Source organism: Engraulis encrasicolus, chromosome 24, assembly GCF_034702125.1.
Source record: "Engraulis encrasicolus isolate BLACKSEA-1 chromosome 24, IST_EnEncr_1.0, whole genome shotgun sequence".
NCBI classification, from domain to species: Eukaryota; Metazoa; Chordata; class Actinopteri; order Clupeiformes; family Engraulidae; genus Engraulis; species Engraulis encrasicolus.
In genome coordinates, this window is record NC_085880.1 from 28,140,019 (window position 1) to 28,165,704 (window position 25,686).

Below are 25,686 nucleotides of genomic sequence, written 5' to 3' on the forward strand. Positions count from 1 at the left end.
AAAAGCTAGAGGTCAGCATCTGCAGCGGTGCCATTGAATCTGTGCACTGCTCATCCATCACTGTTTTGTTTGGGTCTCCTACAGTACACAGCAGGCCAAATGCAGACTACGGCGCAACATTCAGACAGCTGAGGGAATCATTTCTGACCCTCCTGCCCTCAGTCCAGAAGTTATATACAGACAGGACCAGGAATTTGGCAGACAACATCATCGAGGACCTCACTCAACCTGCTCACTCTCACTTTGACCTCTGGCAGACGCTACAAATCCCTGTGCACAAAAAACACTAGGAGCACAGGAACAGCCATACCACCACCACAACCATTACTCTCCTCAGCAGTGGGGTCAGGCCATTTCATCATTTCTCAAACACACTGCATAAGTGGTGTAGTCTACGTAGAACGCATGTATACGGAGTATACCGACTTCTAAATTTTAGGGGCTTCAGTATACCCACTTAAAATTGATTGATCCGTTATTTAGAATAGCATAAATATATAGAGTATACCCACTTCCAAAAATGCTCGAATATACAGTATACCCACTTCAAAAAAGTAGACTACACCGCTGCTGCATAACATCCCCTAATATCATTGGTTCGTCATTGCATTTCCACACATTGTACCTTTATGATTTTAATATACAATCGCACACTAAATGGAGTGTATCTTGACTATCACTTTGGAATGGTCTCTTTACTGGTCTTGTTCAAAAAAGCAATCGGAGAGTGTACACAAATCACAAGGAGACTCTTGCATTCTATCTCCGATTTCCCTCCACTGCTCGGCTATAATTCAACACTGTCCCGCCACCATTCTGTCACACTATATCATAATCCACATTTGAATGAATTTGTTTCAGTCAGTAGATGGAACATTCAATGTGTAGTACACAACATGGCAAACACTCTCTACACCTCTGATACATGTAACTGGAGGGACTCTGATGAGATAAGACTCTGATGTAGTGACATACAAAAATGGTGTCCAATGTCCGCTCTGCTGTCATGTTGCTATAAATTAAATTAACGTTCACATCCGTGTTGGCTGAGCAATTTTCCTTTGCTATATTTATATGTAGGTTTGTTTAATGTCGACACAGCATTGACGGCAACAAGGGAGATAACCTGATATGACCGTTTGTGTTCATGTCCTGCAGACAGATGACTTGGAAGCAGTATGACATTTCTGGGCAAAGTAATCACCATCCAAATGTTATGGTAATCCCCCCTTATTTGGTCGAGAGAGAGAGCGAGAGAGCGAGCGAGCGAGCGAGCGTGCGAGAGAGAGAGAGAGAGAGAGAGAGAGAGAGACTGTAATTACATTTCAACTTATTTGCATGTAATGCTTTGGCAACACTGTGCCCAACCCTTTGAATTGAATTGAGAGAGAGAAGCAATGGACTTTGATGGCAGTATAACATTTCATTATAGAAAAACAACTGTCCCTACATTGCAACGTGTACAGGAGAGTGGGTTTCTTTTCTTTTTTTGTATGTCTACCTCAGAAATAAAGCATGCATCTCTACCAACAACATGTACGCCGGAAAAGTTGTATATTGATTTGTTTGATAATCAATACTTGGGATTTCCAATTAGTTCCACCAAGCTAAACTACCGTCTCACATTATATTTTCATTAAGAAATGACTTCATCTGCAGACACAATACATTAAGTACATGGATAGTCTTCCAATTATTTTAATTGCAGAACCTAGCACTTATCTTGCCATCCTCTGCAAGTTCAACACACTTAAATTATTTCCTGACTAATTTCAATCCCTATTACTGGGAGGACCAGATGGCACTTCACATTAGACATTTGGAGCGATTTTTTTTTTTTTAAAGAGAGCACATAAAAAAGATGTCCCATTTCAGGAATTAAAAGTCATTCACACAATAATTGTGAAGGGGAAATGTGTCTATCTGTACTATGCAGTAATGTGAGGTTCAAAATGGTAAGAAGCAGAGCAGACAAGTCATACTGTAACCTTTTCCTAAAATATTTGGATCCTACACGGCTGCCCTACATGGGTCCAGGAGTGCTACCCTGAAATCAGTGGTGTCTACACAGGTCCTCCAAGTGCTTACTATGGCCGAGCATTACATTCCCACAACATTAAGACTAAAGCATGCACCATGATACAGATGTCATATTACGACATCTGACCATTCAGTTAAGGACACCAAAATTGTAAGTATTTCACAGCTCGGTTTTATGCTCAATTTCCATTTCTTTCGTACACGTTTTTATACAACTTTTGTATGTTTAAATTGTTTATGGTGACATACAGATCAAAATAATGTATGTAACATACCAACATTTTCGCCAAGCAACTTGACATTTAAAGCTCTCTCCACATCCCTCACTTTACAGTACATTCCAGACTTATTACAGAGGCACACACTATCACACTCTCTACAGTCTACACATTCATCAAATGCAGGATTACTGGTCCAACGGAAGACCTTACTGACCACAATGGGATCCAGATCTTTCTCATATGTAGCAGACCAGATGAAGGGGGTGGTTCCTAGTCCTTCCCTGTCTGCACATTTGCACTCAAGTTTACAGCTTACAGTTCAGAAATGAGGCTACATCTGTGTGTGTGTGTGTGTGTGTGTGTGTGTGTGTGTGTGTGTGTGTGTGTGTGTGTGTGTGTGTGTGTGTGTGTGTGTGTGTGTGTGTGTGTGTGTGTGTGTGTGTGTTGCTGGCCACTCACTGGTAGAAGTCGGCCTCCTTGGCGGCTTCCTCACAGCGCTTGAGGGTCTTGGTGTGTTGGTTCTGCAGGGCCTGCAGGTCGCCCATGGCCTTCATGCACTGGGCCTTTAGCCGCTCGTAGTCATGGCTCGCTTTGGAATTGGGCCTGAGGGAGGCAGAGAGAGAGATGCTATTTTCAGTGAAAGACTTAAAAAAAAATGGCTAAAAATCACATTTAACACACATCAGTGCTCCCATGGTGATCTTGTCTATGGGCCTAGCATTGAAAATAGTTTTTACTTCCCCTTTTTATATGTTAGTCATGGCTTTGGAATTGGGCCTAAGGGAGGAAGAGGGTTGCATCAAGATTCAAGATTCATTTATTTTGTCCCAAAGGAAACTTGTCTTGGATGTGCATACAGCTGCCACATAACACAATACATAACACGAGAGAATACACTGGCAGTACAGATGTGAAGTGCAATCAGGGAGCATACTTAAGTGCATATCTAAGATGCACAAGTCCCTCCTTACATACATACAGTACACAGTACACAGATACACACATGTATAAGCATTACAGCATATTTTTGTTTCAAGATGCATCAGGTCAGTGAACAGGGTATTTGGTGAGGCTCTCATATTAAGAAAGCTGTGCTGGTATTGAGAATCTTCTTTAATAATTGGTCATTGACGAGGTCATGATGAAATAAAATGCATCACTTGCTTATGTGGATGCAAAATGCTTCACCTACACCAGTGTAATATTGTACACTTGTGCTTTCACTTGGATGCTGTGCAGAGATTTTGAGACTTTGCCTTTGTTTGTGTAGCAATTTAAAACAATTATCATCATAATCAGCAGCAGCAGAAGCATCAACCCCTCCCTGAGGGTTGCAAAGGCAGCCCAGGGTTATCCCAGATGGAGAGAGAGAGAGAGAGAGAGAGAGAGAGAGAGAGAGAGAGAGCGCGAGAGAGAGAGAGAGAGAGAGAGAGAGAGAGAGACAGAGAGAGAGAGAGAGAGAGAGAGAGAGAGAGAGAGATAGAGATAGAGAGAGGAGGGAGGGAGATAGAGAGGTAGGGAGGGATGGAGAGAGAGAGAGAGAGAGAGAGAGAGAGAGAGAGAGAGAGAGAGAGAGAGAGGGAGGGAGGGAGAGAGAGGGAGGGAGAGAAAGACAAAGTCAGGTGGGGGGCGGTAGAGAGACAGAATAAGAGAGAGCGAGAGAGAGAGAGAGAGAGAGAGAGAGAGAGAGAGAGAGAGAGAGAGAGAGAGCGAGAGCGAGTGTAGGCACCACCTTCAAAAACAGTGGTCCATCCACCTCCTTTCTGCTGAAACAATAGGGCTTTCTCTGTTCTCTGCGACACACCATCAGCCATGTACTGTACATACAGTAGTATACTGTATAGAGAGCTCACCCCTGCACTGAGAGGGGGTCCGGACAGGTCCATTAATCATGGCAGGAATAGAGAATGCAGCAAGGGGACACACGGGGCCAGCTGAGCTGATCTGATGCCACCTGCCTATGGCATCCTTTTAATAGATGAAGGTCATTCACGCCGTCCAGTGGACTGTATATCTGGACAGTTAAAAAACACTTTGAGGAAGGTCATGTACTGTATATGCATGTCTGTGTGTCCTTGTAAACTGGCCTACAAAGGCAAAGAGCAGTAACTACACCAACATTGAAACAGAAAAAAATCCTTCAAAGCCTTGGTATTAGGTTGGATTTTGTAGTGCACATTTGAGAAAGCAACATCTCTAAAAACGGGACAGATTTGAACCATATGGCTTCATCGTAAGACAAAGGAAATGTAACGAAGACCATATTCAGTCCCAGCTCAATTTTAACAAAAATATTAAGTTACTGCACTTTGGCCATGTAGGGCAGTATAGGCGTGTTGAGAGTGTCTGTGCATTTTCTGCACCAGTTTTCAGGCACTGTACATTTGGTGACGACGTGCTAGGGTCCATGACTAAGAGATTAACGTCAGGGGGGCATGCTATGTTCTGTTGTGTGTGGGAGTGGGCATGACATTGTGCTGCGTGCTGCGTGCCACAGCGGGGGGGCGCTGGCGCTGGCAGCAAGCTTCTCTTTACCTGCAGTCGTCGAAGGTGGTGCCAGGGGAGGAGAGGGCCAGGCGCTTGCGTAGCTCGTCCCGCTCGCGGGTCACCTGCCTCAGCTGGAACAGGACCGTGTCCAGGCTCTCGCTGGGCTGCCGGTTGTCATTGAGGGCGGGCGGAGGAGACGAGGCTTTACACGATGGCAGCGATGGCGGCGGCGTATCTGCAACAATGAGCACGTCACCGGCGGCAAGGACCGGGCACAGAGACCCCCCGCATTCCCCAAAGTGTACACTTGGAAACACACACACACGCTTGCTCACGGACGCACACACCACACACACACACACACAGTTGCCTAAATATCTTTGTAGTGCCCTCCAACTGACTCCCACCCATATTAACCCCATCATGCCCCAAACTATGCCGCAACAACCCCTTACCACAGTGGATACCAAACACTTTAACACTGCTTACCCCTTGAAGTATTAAACAACAGTCACGTACCATGTACAGAAAAACAGAGAAATGTCCAGAAGTTTTGCCGACTCTGGGCAGTTTGATCTTTAAAAAGTCTGATATTGTGTCTTCCTGTCACTGATCGTGGGAGTGTGTTCATTCAAAGACTTCTATGAGGGCCCTGCTGTGGCCTAATGCTAGGGCACTGGGTTACCATGCTGGCAACCTGGGTTTGATTCCGGCCCGGCTCATTTGCCGATTCTCCCCAGTCTCTCTCTATCTACCCTCTACTTTCCTGTCAAAATAAAGGCAAAAAGCCCAACATTTAAAAAAAAAAAAAAGACTTCCATGAGATCATCCTATAATTTGTAAACGGAAACTACACACTCGTTTACGTGCATACGTGCATTTTTAAATCATTTTATGACTTGACAGTTCGGAATTGATGGTTGCCCAAATTATTTACATTTTAGATGTTTAGTTATTTGTTTCTCCATAAGGATTGGGATCGAATAAGCAGGAAAAATGTCCTTTCCTTTGTATTATTATATAGAATATTGGTACCTTTGCCGCTGTGTTGCACGACAGTCATCTAGTCTACATTCATTGCAAAGCACAACTATTTTTCTTCTGTACCCCCTACATCCCGTACCACAGTTTGGGAAACACTGCCTTAACCTTTCCTGACAGCAAAGAAAGTTTGGCACTTTTGCACATTTTAACAGGACAAAGGACCTTTCCCGTTTTTTTCACTTAGTGTGGAGAGGAAAGACAGTTAACTTAGGCAACAACACACGCACTCACGCACACACACACACAAGCATAAGAACAGAAAGCTGAGAGTATTTTAGAAACAAAAAATAAACCCCCAAGGAGTAAGCACCCAGGGCTTTTCCGTTACCCCGGGTATAGAGCATTCAGTCCTCCAACCCAACATCATTAATCTTTAAGGCTGGGGTTTTTATGGGTAGTGGACCTGAAACAATGTTAGACTTTAACAGCCCCCATTATATTCCATACATGCAACCTCCCCTATCAAGCATTGCAGCCTCCCACCAGAAACGGTGAGCACAGGTACATGGGTAGAGTATCCGGGTTTCAAATAAAACATTGTCAGTATTGGGTGTACATACAACACATTCCAGAATATTCCGTTTACATGTGTGGAACAGCGTACTGACACAGGAATAATCCTGGAACACGGCCACATTCTGAATGAATGAAGACTGCCACCATTCCATTTAAAATCGGAATATCTCACGCATGTAACTGCATGCTCAGAGAGGTTAAAGGGCAGACTGGTTGTCCTCAAAAATGGAATGAACTTGTTACACCAGGGCTTACTGTATTTCATAAAATAAATGAAATTGTGAGTGAATGTAAAATTACAAATTCGCAACACATATTATAGAAAAAGAAGATGATTAAAAAAAAACAATGAACTGGCGTCACACAATACAAAAGAAATCCCTTTTCCTCTCCTCAGTAAATGCCATGATTAGTGTTCAGAGAATCTACTGCTGATTGTGCAAAACCAACATAAGGATAATCTCCTCCTGTCATGAGAAGATGAACTACATATTGAACGTCAGATTAGTGGAAAGCCCCTCTCTTGTCTTTGCAGTCTACGTTTCCGGCAGGCTGTCTATTTCTGATTGTCTCATTTGTAATTCAAGCTTTCGTCACTGCTCGGATGAATACTTATGGCTTTTTTGTCTGGTTGTGAAAGACCATTCCCTAATTCTCCTGACGCTGTTGGTACTTTTCTTTCAGACTGCTGGACATCACAAAGCATCTGTCAATTGTTTTCTGTCTGCACAGCTGAAGTTCATGGTTTTTTTTAGTTGTCCTTGAGGGAGTTAGGTGCACAATTGAACTGCACTCAAGCTTTCATAGTGCTCAAGAAGGAAAGGTGGTGGAGGAGGACAGAGTGTCTGTGTCTGTGTCTGTGTCTGTGTCTGTGTCTGTGTCTGTGTCTGTGTCTGTGTGTTAGAGCCTGTCCTAAAAAAAAGTGTCAGTGAGTGACAAGTGAAGATGTGCCTGCTCCCCTCTCCTCTCCTCCAGTCTGGCCCTGGTCTCTGCTGCTCTGCTGTCCAGTCTGTGAGGAGTAGCCAGTGCGGTGGAGGGAGGCCCACTGGGGGCTGTATTTGTTTGTTTCCCTGACGCCAGGCTTTCTGAGGGCCCCTGCAGTGCCCTCCCTCGCACAAGACAAGACTGCTGACTCACTGGGAGAGCAGTGGAGGAGAGAGGGAGAGAGGGAGTCTAGTCTCACCCAAGTCCCAAAATACACACACAAACACACACTCACACAGTCAAAGTCAAGCGCACACACACAAACACATTAAACACACCTTCTCCCTCATGCACACACCAACACTTCCACACTCACTCACTCCATTGCTCCCTGGATACGCACTCTTACACTTTCTCTCACAACACACACACACACACACACACACACACACACACACACACACACACACACACACACACACACACACACACACACACACACACACACACACACACACACACACACACACACACACACACACACACACACACACACACACACACAATCACGCTTCATGAGAGCGTGACTCACACCTCCACTTCCCCTGTGCTGAGCGGTGCGGTGCGCTGCTGTGCTGTGCTGTGCAAAGCGTCTGCCGTGATGGATGTGAACGGAGCGGCAAGGTACAACACCAGAGTGTCACAGCCGAGGGTGATCTCCTCAGCTTGGCATAGAAGCATATTTCGCTCATTAATTTAGGGAGCATAGTGAGATCCAAACACAGAGACAGACAGAGGGAGAGGGAGAGGGAGAGAGAGAGTGAGAGAGAGCGAGAGCGAGAGCGAGAGAGAGGCAGAAACAGAGACTCAAGGAGAGAGAGGGTTGGGGGTGGGTGGGAAAGAGAGAGCGAGAGAGAGAGCGAGCAAGAGAGAGGGAGAGAGCGAGAGAGAGTGTGAGAGAGAGAGGGCAAGTCAGAGATGTGTGTGTGTGTGTGTGTGTGGGGGGGGGGGGTGCTTTGTTGACTTCATAAAAGGTTTTGACTTAATTTGGCATGAAGGAGTATATTATGAAATAGATTCCAAGAACAGGGATTCTGTGAAGGTTTGCAATAAACTGTAACCTCAGTCCAACACTGTTTAATATGCACAAGACTGAAGTTGTGCAGCTAGGAACTAGCAGAGTGGGAACAGTGGGAACAGTCTACAGCCCCTGGCCTCTTCCTACTGGACAAAGAAGTCAAATGTCTTCTATATGCAGATGACTTAGTGCTGATGTCTACTGCACAAGAAATAGAACTGCAACTAGACAGCTACTGTCAGAACTGGGCTCTGAAAGTAAATCTTGCTGAAAAAAAATCCAACATGGTGTTTCAACAGAAGCCCATGTAGAAATGCAGATACCGCTTCGATCTAGGTAGCACAATTCTGAATCATACATTGCGGTCACGCCTACCTTGGCCTGACCATGACTGCATGAGGGAGCTTCAACATGACCGTGAATGATCTAAAAGAAAAAGCTCATAGCCCTTTACTGTATATGCAATAAAAAGAAAATGTTGGCACACAGACATGCCAATCAGGGTCTAGAGACAGAGACACTCACGGAGACCAGACGGGGAGGGGGAGGGAGAGAGAGAGAGAGAGAGAGAGAGAGAGAGAGAGAGAGAGAGAGAGAGAGAGAGAGAGAGAGAGAGAGAGAGAGAGAGAGAGAGGAGAGAGAGGAGAGAGAGGAGAGAGAGAGAGAGAGAGAGCCAAGGGTGCTTGTCTTAGATGGCTGGACACCACCATCACCACTCCCACCCCACTGCCACTGCCACACCTGTAATGACGGGTGATGATCCAAGACGTTCAATAAATTATTAGTAGAAATGAATCAGTGGACTGTTTACTGCTAGGAAACCCACTTTTCCACATTTACATCCCCACTCCCTCCCAGCTTGCCTATGAAGTAATGGGGTATGATGCCGGCGTGCGTGCGTGCGTGCGTGCGTGCGTGCGTGCGTGCGTGCGTGCGTGCGTGCGTGCGTGCGTGCGTGCGTGCGTGCGTGCGTGCACTCCCGCGCGGCAGACCTCTGTGTCTGTCCTGGCACGAGTGAACAGGGCCAAGGTCGAGAAGTCAAGTGTGCCTGTGCGGTAATGGAAACCAGTTTGGATAGAAACGCTAAATGACTCAATGCAATTCACATTAGTATGGCCCACTTCCCAGCTCCAACCCTGTGCTACAACTCTCCCTCAACTCCTAGCTGCAGATCTAGCGTAAGCTCTACCCCCCCCACTGGAGTACACTGAGTACTTACCCACGCTACTAAGGGAACTGCTGCTCTCCGAGTCGGATGGCATGGTGGACAGCACACTGTTGGTGGACCCTGAGGGGAAGCACAACACAAAAAAGGAAGAAATTACAAATGACTACTTGATGATCAAAGTGTGTGTGTGTCTGTGTGTGTGTGTGTCTATGTACTCTCCTTTCCCTTTCAATTTCATTGCCAGCCAGTTTCTGTGGGATCAGATTTACCTTGGCCACGACTGTTTTAAATGTCGTGCACATAACCCTCTCCGCCTCCACACACACACACACACTTTCTCCTTAAAAATAATGAGGAAAAAATCTCCACATTTGGCTCCCCGGGCAGTTCTCCCTTCACCCATCTCAAACAGCTGTGTGAACACAAGCAGAATAATTCCACAGCAAGTCACGGGCGAGGACGGGCTTTTTGTTTTAATGCTAGCCGATTAATCAGGTGGGCAGCAGCAGAAGCATTAAAACCAAACGGTCCTCCGAAGCCTCATGCCAGCCAACCAGCACCTTTAGAAGAGGGGAGGAGAGGAGAGGGTAGAGGAGAGGAGAGGAGTGGAGAGGCAGGAGGACGAGCCATGAGCCATCGTGACAAGGGCAGGGCCTCATTATCAGAGCTGGGCTGGAGATGTGGAGGAGATGGAAGCAGCGGCCAGCAGGGCTGGGAGGATGAGGCTGAGCTGGGATCAGATGGGCTAGTTTCATCTGCTCTCTGTTTCTGTCTCTCTATCCGTGCCAAGCTCCCTCTGTCTCTCCATCCGTCTGACTCCCATCTCCAGCTTTCTGGCTTGGGACTGCGGAGGAGCCTTAAGCAGCAGCCAGCAGGGAGATCATCCGCACCGGTGTGGGGTTATATTGAAAACAGTAGAATGGAACTTTGGCAGAGCAGTGCTCCACACTTTGTCGGAGCCGGCGTGCAGAGGCCCTAAAGCCATATTGTAACAATGAGATTAGCTAGGGTTGTTTCATCTTCTCTCCGTTTCTGTCTAACCCCAATGTCTTTGTTTCCATCTCCAGCTTTGTCTCTACATCCATCTCTCCCCGTCTCCACCCCTCTGCAGTTCTCTGTATGTCTGTCTGCAGGACAGCAAGAGCAGCAGTCTCACACACGCACGCACGCACGCACGCACGCACGCACGCACGCACGCACGCACGCACGCACGCACGCACGCACGCACGCACGCACGCACGCACGCACGCACGCACGCACGCACGCACGCACGCACGCACGCACGCAACGCACGCACGCACACACACACAGACACACACACACACACACACACACACACACACACACACACACACACACACACACACACACACACACACACACACACACACACACACACACACACACACACAGTGGGGAGGAGGGAAGAGGAGCTATATCGGTGTGCATCTCCGCTCAACTCTGCTGGAGAGAACTGGATGTGGTCTTTGAACACAAGAGAAGAGAGCTATTTTTATTACGGTGAGCTCGTGCACGTGGACTTTGGGGAAAGAGGCAGAGGGAAAATTCATAAGTTCTGCCCTGTATAATCCACGACATGCCTAGAGCGCATCGCATAAAGAGAGCGTGGGGGAGAGTTATCAGCTCCCTAACTTCCAACACTTGCAGCTTCAAAGACAGAGAGAAGAGGGAGGAGGAGAGAGAGAGAGAGAGAGAAGCAGATAGAACGAGAGAGAGTGGGGGCCTGACTGATCTTTGATAACCTTGCAAATAAATTGCTTCTTAAACAGCTTTGCACGTCTGACAGAAATGGCAGTTGCTAAATAGATCTCGCTGCCTAATCAAGGTCAGTGGCATTTTCCCTCCTCATGCCCGGGCAACGCTCACAGCCCATTCATCATCAATAGCAATTAGCATTAGCCCCATTCCGGCCGAGGTGAGATCATTCGCAAACGTGCTGACCGCATCAATAAAATAAATAAATAAATAAATAAAAACACCGCCGTCACTTCCAGGGCCATGTCACCGCCGCTCAGAAGCTTGACACGAAATATCTTAAGACATCAGCTTTCACTTTCACTTTCACGTGACGACTGTCAAGAGCACAGGCCGACCGAAGTCCCCAATCTGCCACTACAAGGACGAGCCAAATCACTCCAACTCATCTGACAGTTGAAACGAGATAAGAAGGCCAGAGACTATGCCGTTTTATCGTTTCATGCAGGCCTCCGCAAGGGCCAAATATTCCGTGTGTAGATCAAGATGGCACAACAACAACAATAACAAAGGCCTTTCTTTAAGTAGGTCAGGGAAGTCTGACTTTGCCTCTGGGTTGCTGTTTGTGCACCGTCTCAGTTGTGCATGTGTGCATGCTCCCGGTTCAACAGTTGTTCCAGGCAACTAGACAACGATCCTTTCCTTCGTTCTATATTCCCCCCACTCCCTTAACACCCCCCTCCTCCCTCTGCCATCAACACAGATAGAGTATGACATGCAGTTGCCATGGCAAATCTTAGGGAACATTAAAGTAGTCTGTACAGTTGGACTAAAGAGACTGTTGGGAACAAAGGCAGAGGGGGGGGGAGGCTGGGGAGACGAGAGCCGTGCCTGCATGGCTTCCTCAAAGCGGGACAACTCCAGGGTCGAGACGGCCCGCTTCTGATGGAGGAACTTAAATAATGGATGAGCCTTTTGCTTTTAAGGCTTTTTTCTGGAGCACTAATTCCAAAAATATAAAGCTCTCTCCCCGATGCCTGACAAACCGCAAAAGGAAAGAAGGAGCCATCTTCGTCGACGAGCCCCCAAATAACCTCAAACTCCAACCTGAGGCGGCCATCTCCAAACTAAGACGCCAACAAAACTTTCATCCTTGCATGACTTCAAGATCATTTGGCATCCAGAAATAACACCCCATTTTTTGCTTCCTTCTCTCCCAGCCGTTTGCTGCTGAGCCTCAGCTGCTAGTCTGCATTAACCAACTGTCAGCTTTAGTCATTGTCAGCGGGCTGGCTCAGCCTTCCTGATGCCGGGCCTGCTGTAGCCAATGTGGCTGCAAGGCTGGATGGGAGTGGACGGGTGGAGGAGGTTGGAGCGGAGGGGTGTTGCAGTGGAGCTGACAAACGATTCCATTTAGCCACATCTCCATACGACTAAATCAAAGTGACTTTGGCTGGGATCCCTGCTCTATGCTCCCTGCTGTAGTGGCCCCTCCGCTGCTTGATTAAATCTGGACATCGCCCAGCAGCCCTCTCCAGCCCCCGGTACAGTTGCTGCTCCGTGGGGAATTACAGTACAGGGCGAGGGGGACAAAGACAGAGGTGGAGGGAGACCAAGAGAGAGATGGAGAGAGATACAGAGAAAGAGAGAGAAAGAAAGAGTGAGATGGTGAACAGCGATCAAGGACATACAGAGAAGAGTGAGAGAGAGTGAGAGAGAGAAAGACAGAGAGCGAGACAGTAACAGAGTCTTACAGTAGAGGGAGACAAGGGAGAGGGAGACAAGAGAGAGGGAGACAGTGAGGCAGAAAGAAAGAGATACAGAGAAAGAGAGCGAGACAAAGAGAGACAATAACAGAGAGGGAGAGAGAGCGATGCAGACAGATACAGAGAACGAGACAGTAAAAGCAAAGCAGAGAGCGAGTGAGAGAAACAACCTCCCTGTGAAGCCCCAGGAGAGCTGAGCACAAGGCAAGGCGGCCATACAGTAGCACGCAAATCAAGCGTGCTGCTCCTTGTGCTGCCAGAGAGCCGCGAGGAGCCGAGCGGCACGAGTCCCCGGAGGCCCAGCATGACAAGCCTGTGGCACCCAGGGCAAAGGTTCACAGGCGTTGGCCAGAGTTGGCTGGGTGGAGATCATATGACTGCAGTGTTTACAGTCTTTCAGATCAGGATCAGGAAGAGGACACACACAGCAAAGCTAGACTAGAGATAGTGTGATGACTTCAAACCCTAACCTTAAAAGAGGAGAGAGCTGGTGCCGGACGCAAGGGCTTAGCAGAAGGCCCTGTGTTGGTGTGTGCATAATAGAGTGCAATGTTTGGTGGTAGACAACTGATTTACATGCAACTCGACAGCAACCACGAGCCAAGGAACAGAGCAAGGATGCTGCGGCTGCTTAATTCACTGACTTTAATAGAATGAATACAATATTACAATATTAGCTCCCATTAATCTAAAAAGACGCAATCAGGCTGAAGCGACATTTTTTGTCACTTTGCCAATAGACTTAAATTAATAAGGCCTTTATTACAAGGCTTTTAAGTAAGGCTTTTACTTTAAGTAAGACAAAGCCGATATGAGGTGGAAGATTATTGGTGGAAAATGGAAAATGGAAAATGTCAAGGAAAGTCTGACAAAACATTAACTTAAATGAGAGATTCACTAACAATTTACAAATTGTAAAAGTATATACAATAGTGTTCACGTCATTGTGCTTTTAACATTGCACATCAGGATGGCCATTTTTCCAATAAGTACCCCCTAGGTAATCCCTTGTAAATGTACTCAACAGAGCTAGTACAGTACAGGACGTCAACATGAGCTTGCGGTGTAGAATTGAAGACTTAACTTAGTGTTATGTTGAAACTATCTGCATGGTGCTTAGGGCTGGGCGGTTCTGGAAAAAATGCACATCACGGTTTTCTTGATGAAAATGAATATCACGGTTCTCTGCACGATTTTTTTTAATTAGCTGCAATTTTCCCCCGCATCTCAATGTTTCTGAAGAAAAGGCTGAAATTAAATTTAAATATGAATAAAATCCTGAATTTAAATTAATCTCCATATCTATTTTAATCACTTTTTTGGGAAAAAACCCTTCTCTTATCAAAAAAGTGAACCTTGTGTAGGTGAAAACCATCATCACGTTTTTTTAAACGGTATACCGCCCAGCCCTAATGGTGCTACACGTACATCTTTTAGTCATCTGTAAGATCATACATAGGCATAATATATGGTCAACATAGCCTTTAGAGTTGACCATCATCTGGTGTAGCCCACTGTAGGACGTCAATGTAAGCTGTGCGAGGCCGTTTGTGGAGTGGAGTGGAGTGGAGTGGAGGGGAGGAGTAATGGGGGTGGGTGTGCGTGTGCCCCTCTGACCGCAGGAGGCTCGCCTGTGGGCAACATGGCGCTCCGCAGCTCACCACATCCTGCGCAGCAGCCGTCTCTACTGATTCATACATCTGACCGCAAAAGCCACTTGAGTGGAAAAGCCCTGCTTCTATTTATTACTCATGCACATCCAAAACTAAAATCTAGATCTAAATGTCTGTAAGGAAATGGCAATGCTTTTAACTTGGTGAATGTTTGCATTACTCATGCGTGACACTCTCTGCATCATTTACGATTTAGTGCACTACATAGATCGAAATACTCTTGCAACAATTGCAACGCTTTTAACGTGAATGGAAAGATCAAAGAAAGCTCCCGCACACTGTTCACATTTGCATGGTTTAATGCAACGTTTCGGTCTACTGACCTTCTTCAAGCAATTTTTTTTTTTGAATTGCTTGAAGAAGGTCAGTAGACCGAAACGTTGCATTAAACCATGCAAATGTGAACAGTGTGCGGGAGCTTTCTTTGATCTAACGTTGGTGACTTTGGGGTTCCACTCCTACGCACCTGACCAAGGAGGTGTGCAAGAAAATCTTCACTTACTAACGTGAATGGAAAGAAAAACACTATTTTTTATGCTCTACAGTGAAGTGACGCAAATGTGCTATAATAAAGCAAGCATGCTTGAAACACTGGGGGCATAATCTAGTTCAGATCACTGACCTGAAAGTCTAGACCTGCATCTGTCCTTACTGCTTACTGAATAACCCACTCTGTGACACCCCCTATGAGTGAGTGCACTGTGCGGTACACAGTACTGCATGATCCACCAATAGTGCAAACTAGCCCCACATGCTGAGGCCAAGCAGTGTTTGATGTCACTTGCACTGTACAAGTCTACATGAAATCTTCCCCCACATGCACCATGAATCCACTGGGTGCATCCCAATATGTGACCTTGCCTCCTCCACTTGCCTCCTCCACTTGCTTCTCGTCATGATGACATCACTGACAACAGCATTATATTTCAATATCTTGCAAAAGCTCAATTGTTAAGTCTTTTTCTCATTTGCAATTGGGATGGTGAATGAAAAACAGTCCCTCAAAAGTTGTTGTGGCGAGGCTGACAGCTGGGAAACTTAATCGTTTTCTCCACGGAGGAGGGGCCAGGAGGCGGGACGAGGAGACAAGCACAAGTGGAGGAGGCAAGGTCACATATTGGGATGCACCCACTGTGTACGTTCAGGGGGCTGCTTCACTATGTAGATCGCTGTCAGACAGAATCAATCGCTCGTCTCACACACACATACCCACCTCCACCCCTCCAGGGGCACAACAACCCAGTCAACCACCAGCGATGATGATTCAAACTGGTTATTATTCCCATTCTGTGGATCCGTTCACCAGTGGCCCCAGTTTAAACGGTGGCATTTCCTGAGAGTCCCACAGCAATTAAAGTGGCTTGAACAGCCCTGCAAATGAAGACTGTTCCAGAAGCATCGCTTCCTTCCTGGTTATAGTGGAACAAAATGCTGATTGCTGTTGACCCATTTCAGTGGAGAAGCATGTGGGTCATTTCACGTGAAATCAGACACTTTGGGACCCGACCGACCCGGATTTCAATCATACTTGGTGTGCCTTTTCAGTAGCAAGGTAGCACCCCAGAACTGCATTGGTTTGAATCTGACATTAATATTAAGGGAGAAACAGACTAGGAAAGGTTCACATGTGAGGGTAGGACACTATACATTCAGCCTTGAATATATCAGTCAGTGTTAGTCACAAAAAGATGCCTGTGGTGTTGTTTGAAAGCTCTTTTCTGGCTCTATATTACACAATCACCTTGGAATACAACTACTCTCGGAATATGAATTATGATAAATTGAAAAATAAAAAATTGAATATCTAAAAAACTCATATTTTAAAATGGCCAGTTCCTTGTCCAAACGTAGCCGGCAATGTCATGAGCAGCACCTAAAATGCTGGTGTTCGGTTTGTTATTCATTTCAGAGAGAATTTGACTCACAAATATGGCATCATACAGACCACTTACTAATAATATGGTAATACCATAGTAGCATCACATGACAAAACAAAAACAAAACAAAAATGGTCAGTGGCCATGGTCCCAGGTTTCAGAAACTAAGGCAGATGTCAATTTATACACACCAAATGATGATATGTGAATGTTTGAACATTCCTTCTCTGTGTACCTGTGCCATCTTCCCTTTACCATACTTTAAAGAGATAATCAATGGCTACACTCTCATTTTGTACTCTACCAGTGCATTTGAAGCAGCAGCTGTGTCTTTTGTAGATAATGTATAAGTACGTCCCGTTGCAGTTACAGGTTCCACTACCAGAAGCACATCCTGATGATCCATGACAATCTGGTCTGAAGGGAAAAGTGAAGGATGGAGATGGCCCATGAGGATGCAGGAAGTTCAGTTTCACCTCTCCAGTGCTCGGCATACATTCCTCAGCACATGCTAGCCACCAGTTGCCATCATATACAGCTACAACATACCCTTTGATGCTTGAAAATGTAACACATTCCTTTACTGGGCTCACTCTTTCAACTCTGCCTTCTCTGAATGCTGAAAATGGCCTAACTTCCACTGTGTCCATTGACAATGGCAAGCAAGCTGTGTAGTTTTTGAGTACCTGGAATAGTTCTTGCAGATTCAAACCCTTTCAACAGGTTCTCAGCTTCATGATGGTACATCTCTGTTGTGGCAAACTGGCAATGGATGTTCTTGACATTATCCTTGACAAATTCAAACAGTTGGTATGGCGTTACAATTTAATTGTCAATAGGACGTTGCAGACTTGCTTGTGCAGCAAGCCATTTAACTGTCCCTCCAACGCCATCACATGGACCTTTGCCATGTGATGTGGAAAAAAAGTGCCACTCTGCAGGTATGTGAAAATCTGCCTCGTGGTGGCACAAATTAGTTGTGTTTTTAAGGTTCTTATATTGTACAGCACAGCCATCAGAAAAAATATAGGATCTTCTTTGGACGTTCTGTCATTGATGAAGTGTCACTGAGGAACTGAATTAGGAGCTTCTGAAACAGATGTACAGCAATTGTATCATGAATGTTGCAGTCTGAAATAACAACAAAACAGATTTTTTTTCCCAGTTTCAACTGATCTTGGTAGTAGCATACAAATGGATGGATTGTGGCCTGCACTGGTTGTTCCAGTGAAATGATTGAATTGCATCTTGAATTACAAAACTATAGTTTTAAAAACGTTCCTGGTTCAAGGGAGTCAGTCAAGGATAATGTCAAGAACATCCATTGCCAGTTTGCCACAACAGAGATGTACCATCATGAAGCTGAGAACCTGTTGAAAAGGTTTGAATCTGCAAGAACTATTCCAGGTACTCAAAAACTACACAGCTTCTGCCCATTGTCAATGGACACAGTGGAAGTTAGGCCATTTTCAGCATTCAGAGAAGGCAGCGTTGAAAGAGTGAGCTCAGTAAAGGAATGTGTTACATTTTCAAGCATCAAAGGGTATGTTGTAGCTGTATATGATGGCAACTGGTGGCTAGCATGTGCTGAGGAATGTATGCCGAGCACCGGAGAGGTGAAACTGAACTTCCTGCATCCTCATGGGCCATCTCCATCCTTCACTTTTCCCTTCAGACCAGATTGTCATGGATCATCAGGATGTGCTTCTGGTAGTGGAACCTGTAACTGCAACGGGACGTACTTATACATTATCTACATTATCTACATTATCTACAAAAGACACAGCTGCTGCTTCAAATGCACTGGTAGAGTACAAAATGAGAGTGTAGCCATTGATTATCTCTTTAAAGTATGGTAAAGGGAAGATGGCACAGGTACACAGAGAAGGAATGTTCAAACATTCACATATCATCATTTGGTGTGTATAAATTGACATCTGCCTTAGTTTCTGAAACCTGGGACCATGGCCACTGACCATTTTTGTTTTGTTTTTGTTTTGTCATGTGATGCTACTATGGTATTACCATATTATTAGTAAGTGGTCTGTATGATGCCATATTTGTGAGTCAAATTCTCTCTGAAATGAATAACAAACCGAACACCAGCATTTTAGGTGCTGCTCATGACATTGCCGGCTACGTTTGGACAAGGAACTGGCCATTTTAAAATATGAGTTTTTTAGATATTCAATTTTTTATTTTTCAATTTATCATAATTCATATTCTGAGAGTAGTTGTATTCCAAGGTGATTGTGTAATATGTAGAGCCAGAAAAGAGCTTTCAAACAACACCACAGGCATCTTTTTGTGACTAACACTGACTGATATATTCAAGGCTGAATGTATAGTGTCCTACCCTCACATGTGAACCTTTCCTAGTCTGTTTCTCCCTTAATATTAATGTCAGATTCAAACCAATGCAGTTCTGGGGTGCTACCTTGCTACTGAAAAGGCACACCAAGTATGATTGAAATCCGGGTCGGTCGGGTCCCAAAGTGTCTGATTTCACGTGAAATGACCCATGTGGAGATGCACAGATACAAGTTACATGTAACCTTGAAGCCCTAGCAACTTTTTTTTTCCCAAGCCTTATTTTTTATACATTCATTCCTTGATTGATTGTTTACACGCAATTCTTGCAAATATTGGTGAAAACCCACCACCATGACGGAGCAGAGATAATGTGATGTGCTTCAATGGCAGGCTGATCAATGGAGTTTGATCCAATGTGGACACACGCGTGCCATTAGTGGAACACTGCTTCCCATCTAACGACTTTATTGAACCCTCTTAGTGGCAACAGCGACCACCCCGCCCCCTGACGACAAATCAACCGTTTCCCTGGACAGCTGGAGCCGAGGGGCGCATTCATTCCCAAGCCAATTCAAAAACAACATTCAGCTGCATACCATTACATGGCACTCAAATATATTTACCCTGCTGCATCACTGGGTTAAAACAGCAAAACTGCTACACTATTAAACTAGTAAATGTGTTTTCAGCCTTCCTCCCCTAAAAACAAACTCAACTTATTTCCTTAATGCCAATGACGAGTGGGCAAAGCATCCGGAATATCCACCATTAAAAAGGTGATCAGAGTACCCATGAAAGGGTTAAGAAGCCTGTGCCGGTGGGGACCCAGGTTCGAATCGGGCCGGTGCCATTCCAAACTCAACCTGTCCCATTTTTCTCTCCATCCATCTTCCCCGTCATGATTTTCACTGTCCCATCAACAAAACAAAAAAAATCCCATAAAAACACTATATTAAAAAGATATCAAGCAAAGCCCTTCACAAAATAAAACTTACTGCATAGTGACACTGAGTACACACACACAGCACCCAGTGGGGCTTATGACACGAGGCTGGGTCAGGCAGGATGGAGAGAGAGAGAGGAGGACATGAAAATGCTTAATGGCCAGCAGGGCTGTGACGTGACAGACCATAGCTCAGCTGCCTCCCTCCATCCCTCCGAGGGCCTTTTGCAAATGGGATGCGAGCTGACAGACGGTTGGGTGGCTCGCTCGCTCGCTCCCTCTGGTTGGTAAACACGGCAGAAGCTGCTGAGCGAGCACTTTTGGGGGCAGCTAAAGTTTTAAAACAAAAGGCCCCGTTGTCTCTCCGCTCCGACCCACTCCACACAGCACTGCCTGGGCCTTGGCCCTCGCCCATCTGACTGACTGGGGCTTGTTGAAGGAGTAACCAGTTGGCCCAGTGTCCAGGGGGGAAAAAGCAGCAAGTGGAACAACTGCTTGAGTCACTGAAATGGAAGTGAATGGCACTGGGAGGGAGGACAAGTCATATTTCATATGGCCCTGCTCCCAGCCGAGGGACTAAGCAATAACAGACGATAGGTCAGTGCAATGAGCCGAGTTGGGGGGTGTGAGCAGAGCACACACAGACGACACATTAAGTGCACACAGCCACACTCCCCCATCTACTGAGATGAGAATAGCAATCCGACCATTACCCCTTGCACCAACAAAACAAAAAGTTATTTTTTAAACCGCTATGTGCACAATCAGATTCACTGTATTCACTCATAAAAAGTAAACCCCGCAGTCACTCTTAAACCACTACCTTCCCCCCAGCTTCCAAATTATGTCAGGAGCTGTCCGTACGGGTTTCCTTTATCAGAGATTCATTTGCAAAATTGATTTCATGTCAATGTGAGTACAACTGATGTCTGCAGCCCTGAAGTGGCAAGTAGTGTGTGTGTGTGTGTGTGTGTGTGGGGTGGGGGCAATATATAGGGTCTAGACTTCAGCAATGTTAGCATCCTTTCCATGCGCTTTTACCACTTTTGCACAGCACTCCCTGACCAGATCCTGGAGGTGGCAGGACACACTGAGTTAAGGAGGAGTGAAAAACAACAAAACAACCCCCCCCCCCCCCTCTCTCTGGCAGGGGGGCAGGCGTCAGTGGTCTGCTCCAGGAGGGTCAGGGCCTGGCAGGGAGAGAGAGAAACAGAGCCTGCCAGCATGACTGCGTGCCTGACGAACAACCAGCACGAGAAAACGTTTTCAGAGTAAACTGGCTGCTGCCATCAAGGGTACCTCATCAAAACACACACACACAGTCACAGGTGCTGAAGTGTGCGCGCACGCACGCACGCACGCACACACACACCAAGCCCCTCTTCTTCTTCCAACAGCTCAGCGAGAGCCAAGGGGCTCATCTTAACCTCCTCACCAGCCGCATGCTAAGGCAAAGTAATCACATTGCTGTCGGAAGATAATGAAAAAAAGAAGGGAAAGAGCGTGAGAGAGAGGAAGGGGGTGGGGGAGTGGGGGGAAGAGGACTATACCTTTCAACCTATAATGTGACAGTAAGCCTGGCTGTGGGTGCCGGAGGAGAGATAGTGGCGACAGCCATGGCAAGGCTTCATAATACACACATCTGACAGAGCAGCGCTTTACAGAAACACAATCCACCAGAGGTGAATATAAGCAAGGAGCTGGCGGTCTGAGGGAAATGTGCGTACTAGTCTAGCACTCAGGGGAACGTTTAAAAGAAGGTTTTTTTCACCGGACTGTACTATGTTAGGGATCAGAGCTAACCAGCTACACACATCCATAGGGAAGGCAGATTGTCTGTCTGCCTGCTGCTCAAACCATGTGGTGTGGGTGTGTTTGTGTTGGGCTATGTGCAGACTGTGTGTGAACACTGGTGTTTGGTGTGTGTGTGTGTGTGTGTGTGTGTGTGTGTGTGTGTGTGTGTGTGTGTGTGTGTGTGTGTGTGTGTGTGTGTGTGTGTGCACGGGCATTGTGTGTGTGTGTGTGTGTGTGCGCATGCACGGGCATTGTGTGTGTATGTGTGTTTGTGCATGTGTATGTGTGTGCGCAGAGCGCGCGTGTGTCTGCAGGCATGTCTCGAGCACGCCTGTCTGTAGGCAGGCACTCACACTCCCGCGGTTGTGTGAGCGAGTCGACTGGAGCAGAAGGGGAGCATGCTTTGAAGCATGAGCGAGAGGGGAGAGCCATGATGGGGGATGACAAGCATGGTGCAGCAGGAAGCTGGAAGCCAAACTGGCACACAGCAGCACAGCAAGCGGAGAGGAGAGGAGAGGAGAGGAGGCAGGGTGACGAGCAGTCGGAGGCACCACAGTACTAGAGCTCCAGCGCCCTACTCCCCCCTGCTCTGAGGATGCTACATGTTGGAAATGTGCGGTGAGAAAATCCAGTGTTCCCCCACATCATTCTTTTTTTCTTAAGGCGGCCACCTTGACCACGAGCACCTACCACCGTGACTAGGTCCCTTCAAACGAAAAATATTTTGTGCAATGTAAATGTAATTTCTAAAGTTGCTTCACAAGAAATGTGTAATATTCATATGAAACTGTAAGCATACAACATAGCCTTTCCATAATCACATCTCTGATACCAGCTAAACCCCTACCACCTTGCGGATAGCGAAAAAATTCTGCAAGAAACTGAAAATGGTCCTGACATTTCACAATAACATGTTGTGCAGACAACTTAATGCAGCACTGGTTACAGTAGATTACTTACTGACATACCACTGACATACAACATGGCAGGGTGAGACATCCTGGATTGTTATACTGATTTTGCTGACAACAATTCCACCTGAATATCCACTTTTATTTCAAAACTGACACAATACACAGCCCAGCAAGTTTTGTTTTGTTTTGATGTGAGGCTCTTGCTTCTAGAGGTGGAAAAACACAACAGTGTCGTCATGAGTTTAATGGCAGGTACTGGTGTCAGCATCTGCTACACGGCTGTAGCACCTTTTAAAGTTTATATCCTCTGCACTGTGAGACACACAAGGACGCACTATTGATTAGACAGAGAACAGCCACACCTGTCTACCAGAGAAGCCTTATGACACCAACAACACCTCTCTCTCGCTCTCTCTACCTCTCTCTCTACCTCTCTCTACCTCTCTCTCTACCTCTCTCTCTACCGCTCTCTCTACCGCTCTCTCTACCGCTCTCTCTACCGCTCTCTCTACCGCTCTCTCTACCTCTCTCTCTATCTACCTCTCTATCTACCTCTCTTCCTCTCCAAACCTCTCTCTCTCTCTCTCCCAATCTCTCTTCCTCTCCAAACCTCTCTCTCGGTCTCTCTCTCTCTCTCTCCACACCTCTCTCTGCCGGCACACCATCTTTCCACTGTGGCCGCGCTGGTGGTGTCAGATGACTGACAATGCAGGACGAGCAGAGTGGAGTAGATGGGGCATCTTTAAATTCGGCCATAAAAGAGAATTAATTATTAAACGCAGCATCCGCCTGTCTCACCGCCATCAAGACTGATGCGCTCTGCGTGGCGTACATCATCGCCACGAGCTGACAGGCTGTTTGGCTGTCAAAACAGACATTCTTCGCCACTCATCCTCACCAGCACCAGCACCACCAGTGGGTTCATTTAAAAACAGGGAGAGGAGAGCTGCTGTGGCGCAGCACGCCTGTACACCTGAACAGAACCATGTTTGACTCTTGATTTAAATCCAGTCTGGGTCATTTCATGATCTTTCCCCAATCTCTCTCTCTGTCTTATACCATCATAAAAAGGCAAAGGCCCCAAAAACATATAAAGAGGGAAAGACTACAACAGGCAACAGGACGGAAGAATTCAGCACATGCACACAGACAATCTGCATCCCTCACCATCACCAGCAGGTCCATTTAAAGACGGATACTATGGGCTGCAAGATGAGGGACTGAAGGGGAATGAGCGCGTCACACACATTGTATGGCATGATCAGCAGCGGCACATACAAGCATGTTCAGATCGATATACCGTGGCATGGTGGAACACTGGTTTCCATGGAAACAGGTTGGGAAATCATGTGGGTGTATGTGTGTCTGTGTCTGTGTGTGTGTGTGTGTGTGGGGGGGGGGTAATGTGAATGAATCAGTGTAGTAGTAGTAGTAGTAGTAGCTGTAGCTCCTTATTTTTCTCATGGTGCTTTTTTGCATCTATTGTTTGCGGTATTGGGCCATCTCATGTGTGGCGTCTGAGCCATGGTTATGTCTGCTACCTATTAACACACGTCTGTCTATGCGTTGTGCAATCCTAAAGACTGAAACAGCTGATCGTCATACTGTTGTCTAAATGCACTGGATCTTTCGTTTCATAAAATGTATTTTTTATGCATTTTAAAATATTTGCATCTGCAATGCAAGTCCATCTGCTGCTTGCACAGGCATGCATACACACATCAGGACTGTTTCATTCTGTTATTGGCCCCTGATTGAGAATTTCAGTAAGAAGATGGCAGTGGGTGTGTGAGTGGGTGTGCCACACAATGGATCTGACTCATCAACTGATGCTGCATGTTAGAAGTGGACAGGGGAGACAAACTTTTTGGAAATAAACTCAAGATAGCAACACACAGGACAAGACAATACACTGCAAGTGTCTTCATATCATTTGAATAGATTTCAATAATTGCAATGATGAGTCTCGAGTGTATGTATTTCATAGAAAGCATGCGGTGGGTAGTTCTGCAAGACTTCTGCAAAGAGAGGTCATGAGTAGGCTATACCCAAATCACACAGCGATGACAGACAGCTTGCACGCTGTAAGTCTGCCTTCAGCAGTCTGCAAAGGACGGTCTACACATTGATTCTTCACGTTGCACGCAGGTTTCATGTTAAATGCAATTGCTGGTTCATTCCAGGAAAGGGTTCCGCGTAAATACAAGGGTCTCTGTATACAAATAAATATGTAACTAACGAGGCCATGTACGCCTCTATGCTCCTGCAATGTGACTGGACGCACATGTTCTAAACACAGGCGTAGGTGTGTTGGAGGCGCCTTCTAATCACTGGGTCAAGGGATGCTGCTTGCTGGCGACTTACCAGAATGGTCCACGGCAGGTCCACCCCCATTGGTGAAGAGGGCAGAGTACAGGTGAGGGTAGGTCTTCTCCAGTGCCACGCACAGGTCCAGGAAATGGTCACTCTCCTTGTTCATCAGCATCTTCAAAAGCTGTTCCACTTTCTCGGTGCTAGATGAGCAGTTCTGATCCAACTCGTACCTATCCCGTTGGCTGAGAGTACCGGATTTAGTCAGTAACTCTATCAACCTGTCCGCGTCGGTGATGGACTTTAGTAAGTTCTGGTGGCATTGGTCTAACAACTCTTTGTGCTTTGGCTCCATTGCAGTTCGTGTAGTTCCTTGGCTAAGCAGCTAGCGTGCTATCGATAGCAACCCTAGCCTCGCCTCTAATTTTAAAACGAACCGATAACGAAGCAAGAACTTTCTTCTTTCCGGTCACTTGTGGATTTCCGACACCTCAGCCATTGTATAGAATGGCACAGCGCGCCAGATTTTTAGTATATACACAAAAAGGCACAAGAAGCCATATTTGTTGCCCAAGGCTGTTGACAGCACTGAACAGCGATACATTTCCCCAGCTTACTTACGTCTCGCAACTTCGTCCATTTTCTCCTGCAGTTTAACTGAGAGCACGGCCAGGCTTGTTTACGGTTTGCTCTTGGCCATTGATAATGCTCCGTGGCACCTCAACTGATACAAAACTACAGTAACTCTCTGTGCGTCCCCCACTCAAACTGCACCCTCCGCCATGTCTTGGCAGCTGAGCAGCTGCTACACGCTGTCAATCAAGACACCCTACAATAGCCATGTAAGGTAAAATAGGGCGGGGTTTCCCTACAGACACACCTGATTTTCTGGTGGGCGTGTA

General features: G+C 46.3%; 1 protein-coding gene across 6 annotated transcripts in view; it reads right to left on the reverse strand.

Annotated features, from left to right (window-relative positions):
* Positions 1-25,661, reverse strand: part of dlg5a (discs, large homolog 5a (Drosophila)) — an 87,484-nt gene extending 61,823 nt beyond the window's left edge. For 5 of the 6 annotated variants that reach the window (XM_063191560.1, XM_063191558.1, XM_063191559.1 and 2 more), the window contains exons 1-4: positions 24,839-25,661; positions 9,530-9,598; positions 4,797-4,983; positions 2,721-2,864 (exon numbers count right to left, since the gene is read on the reverse strand). In XM_063191560.1, coding sequence (XP_063047630.1) covers positions 2,721-2,864; positions 4,797-4,983; positions 9,530-9,598; positions 24,839-25,139 — 701 coding nt within the window. In that variant the 5' untranslated portion in view covers positions 25,140-25,661. The remainder of the gene's footprint in view (positions 1-2,720; positions 2,865-4,796; positions 4,984-9,529; positions 9,599-24,838) is intronic. The other variant, XM_063191561.1, reaches the window with a different exon arrangement.
* Positions 25,662-25,686: the final 25 nt, after the last annotated feature.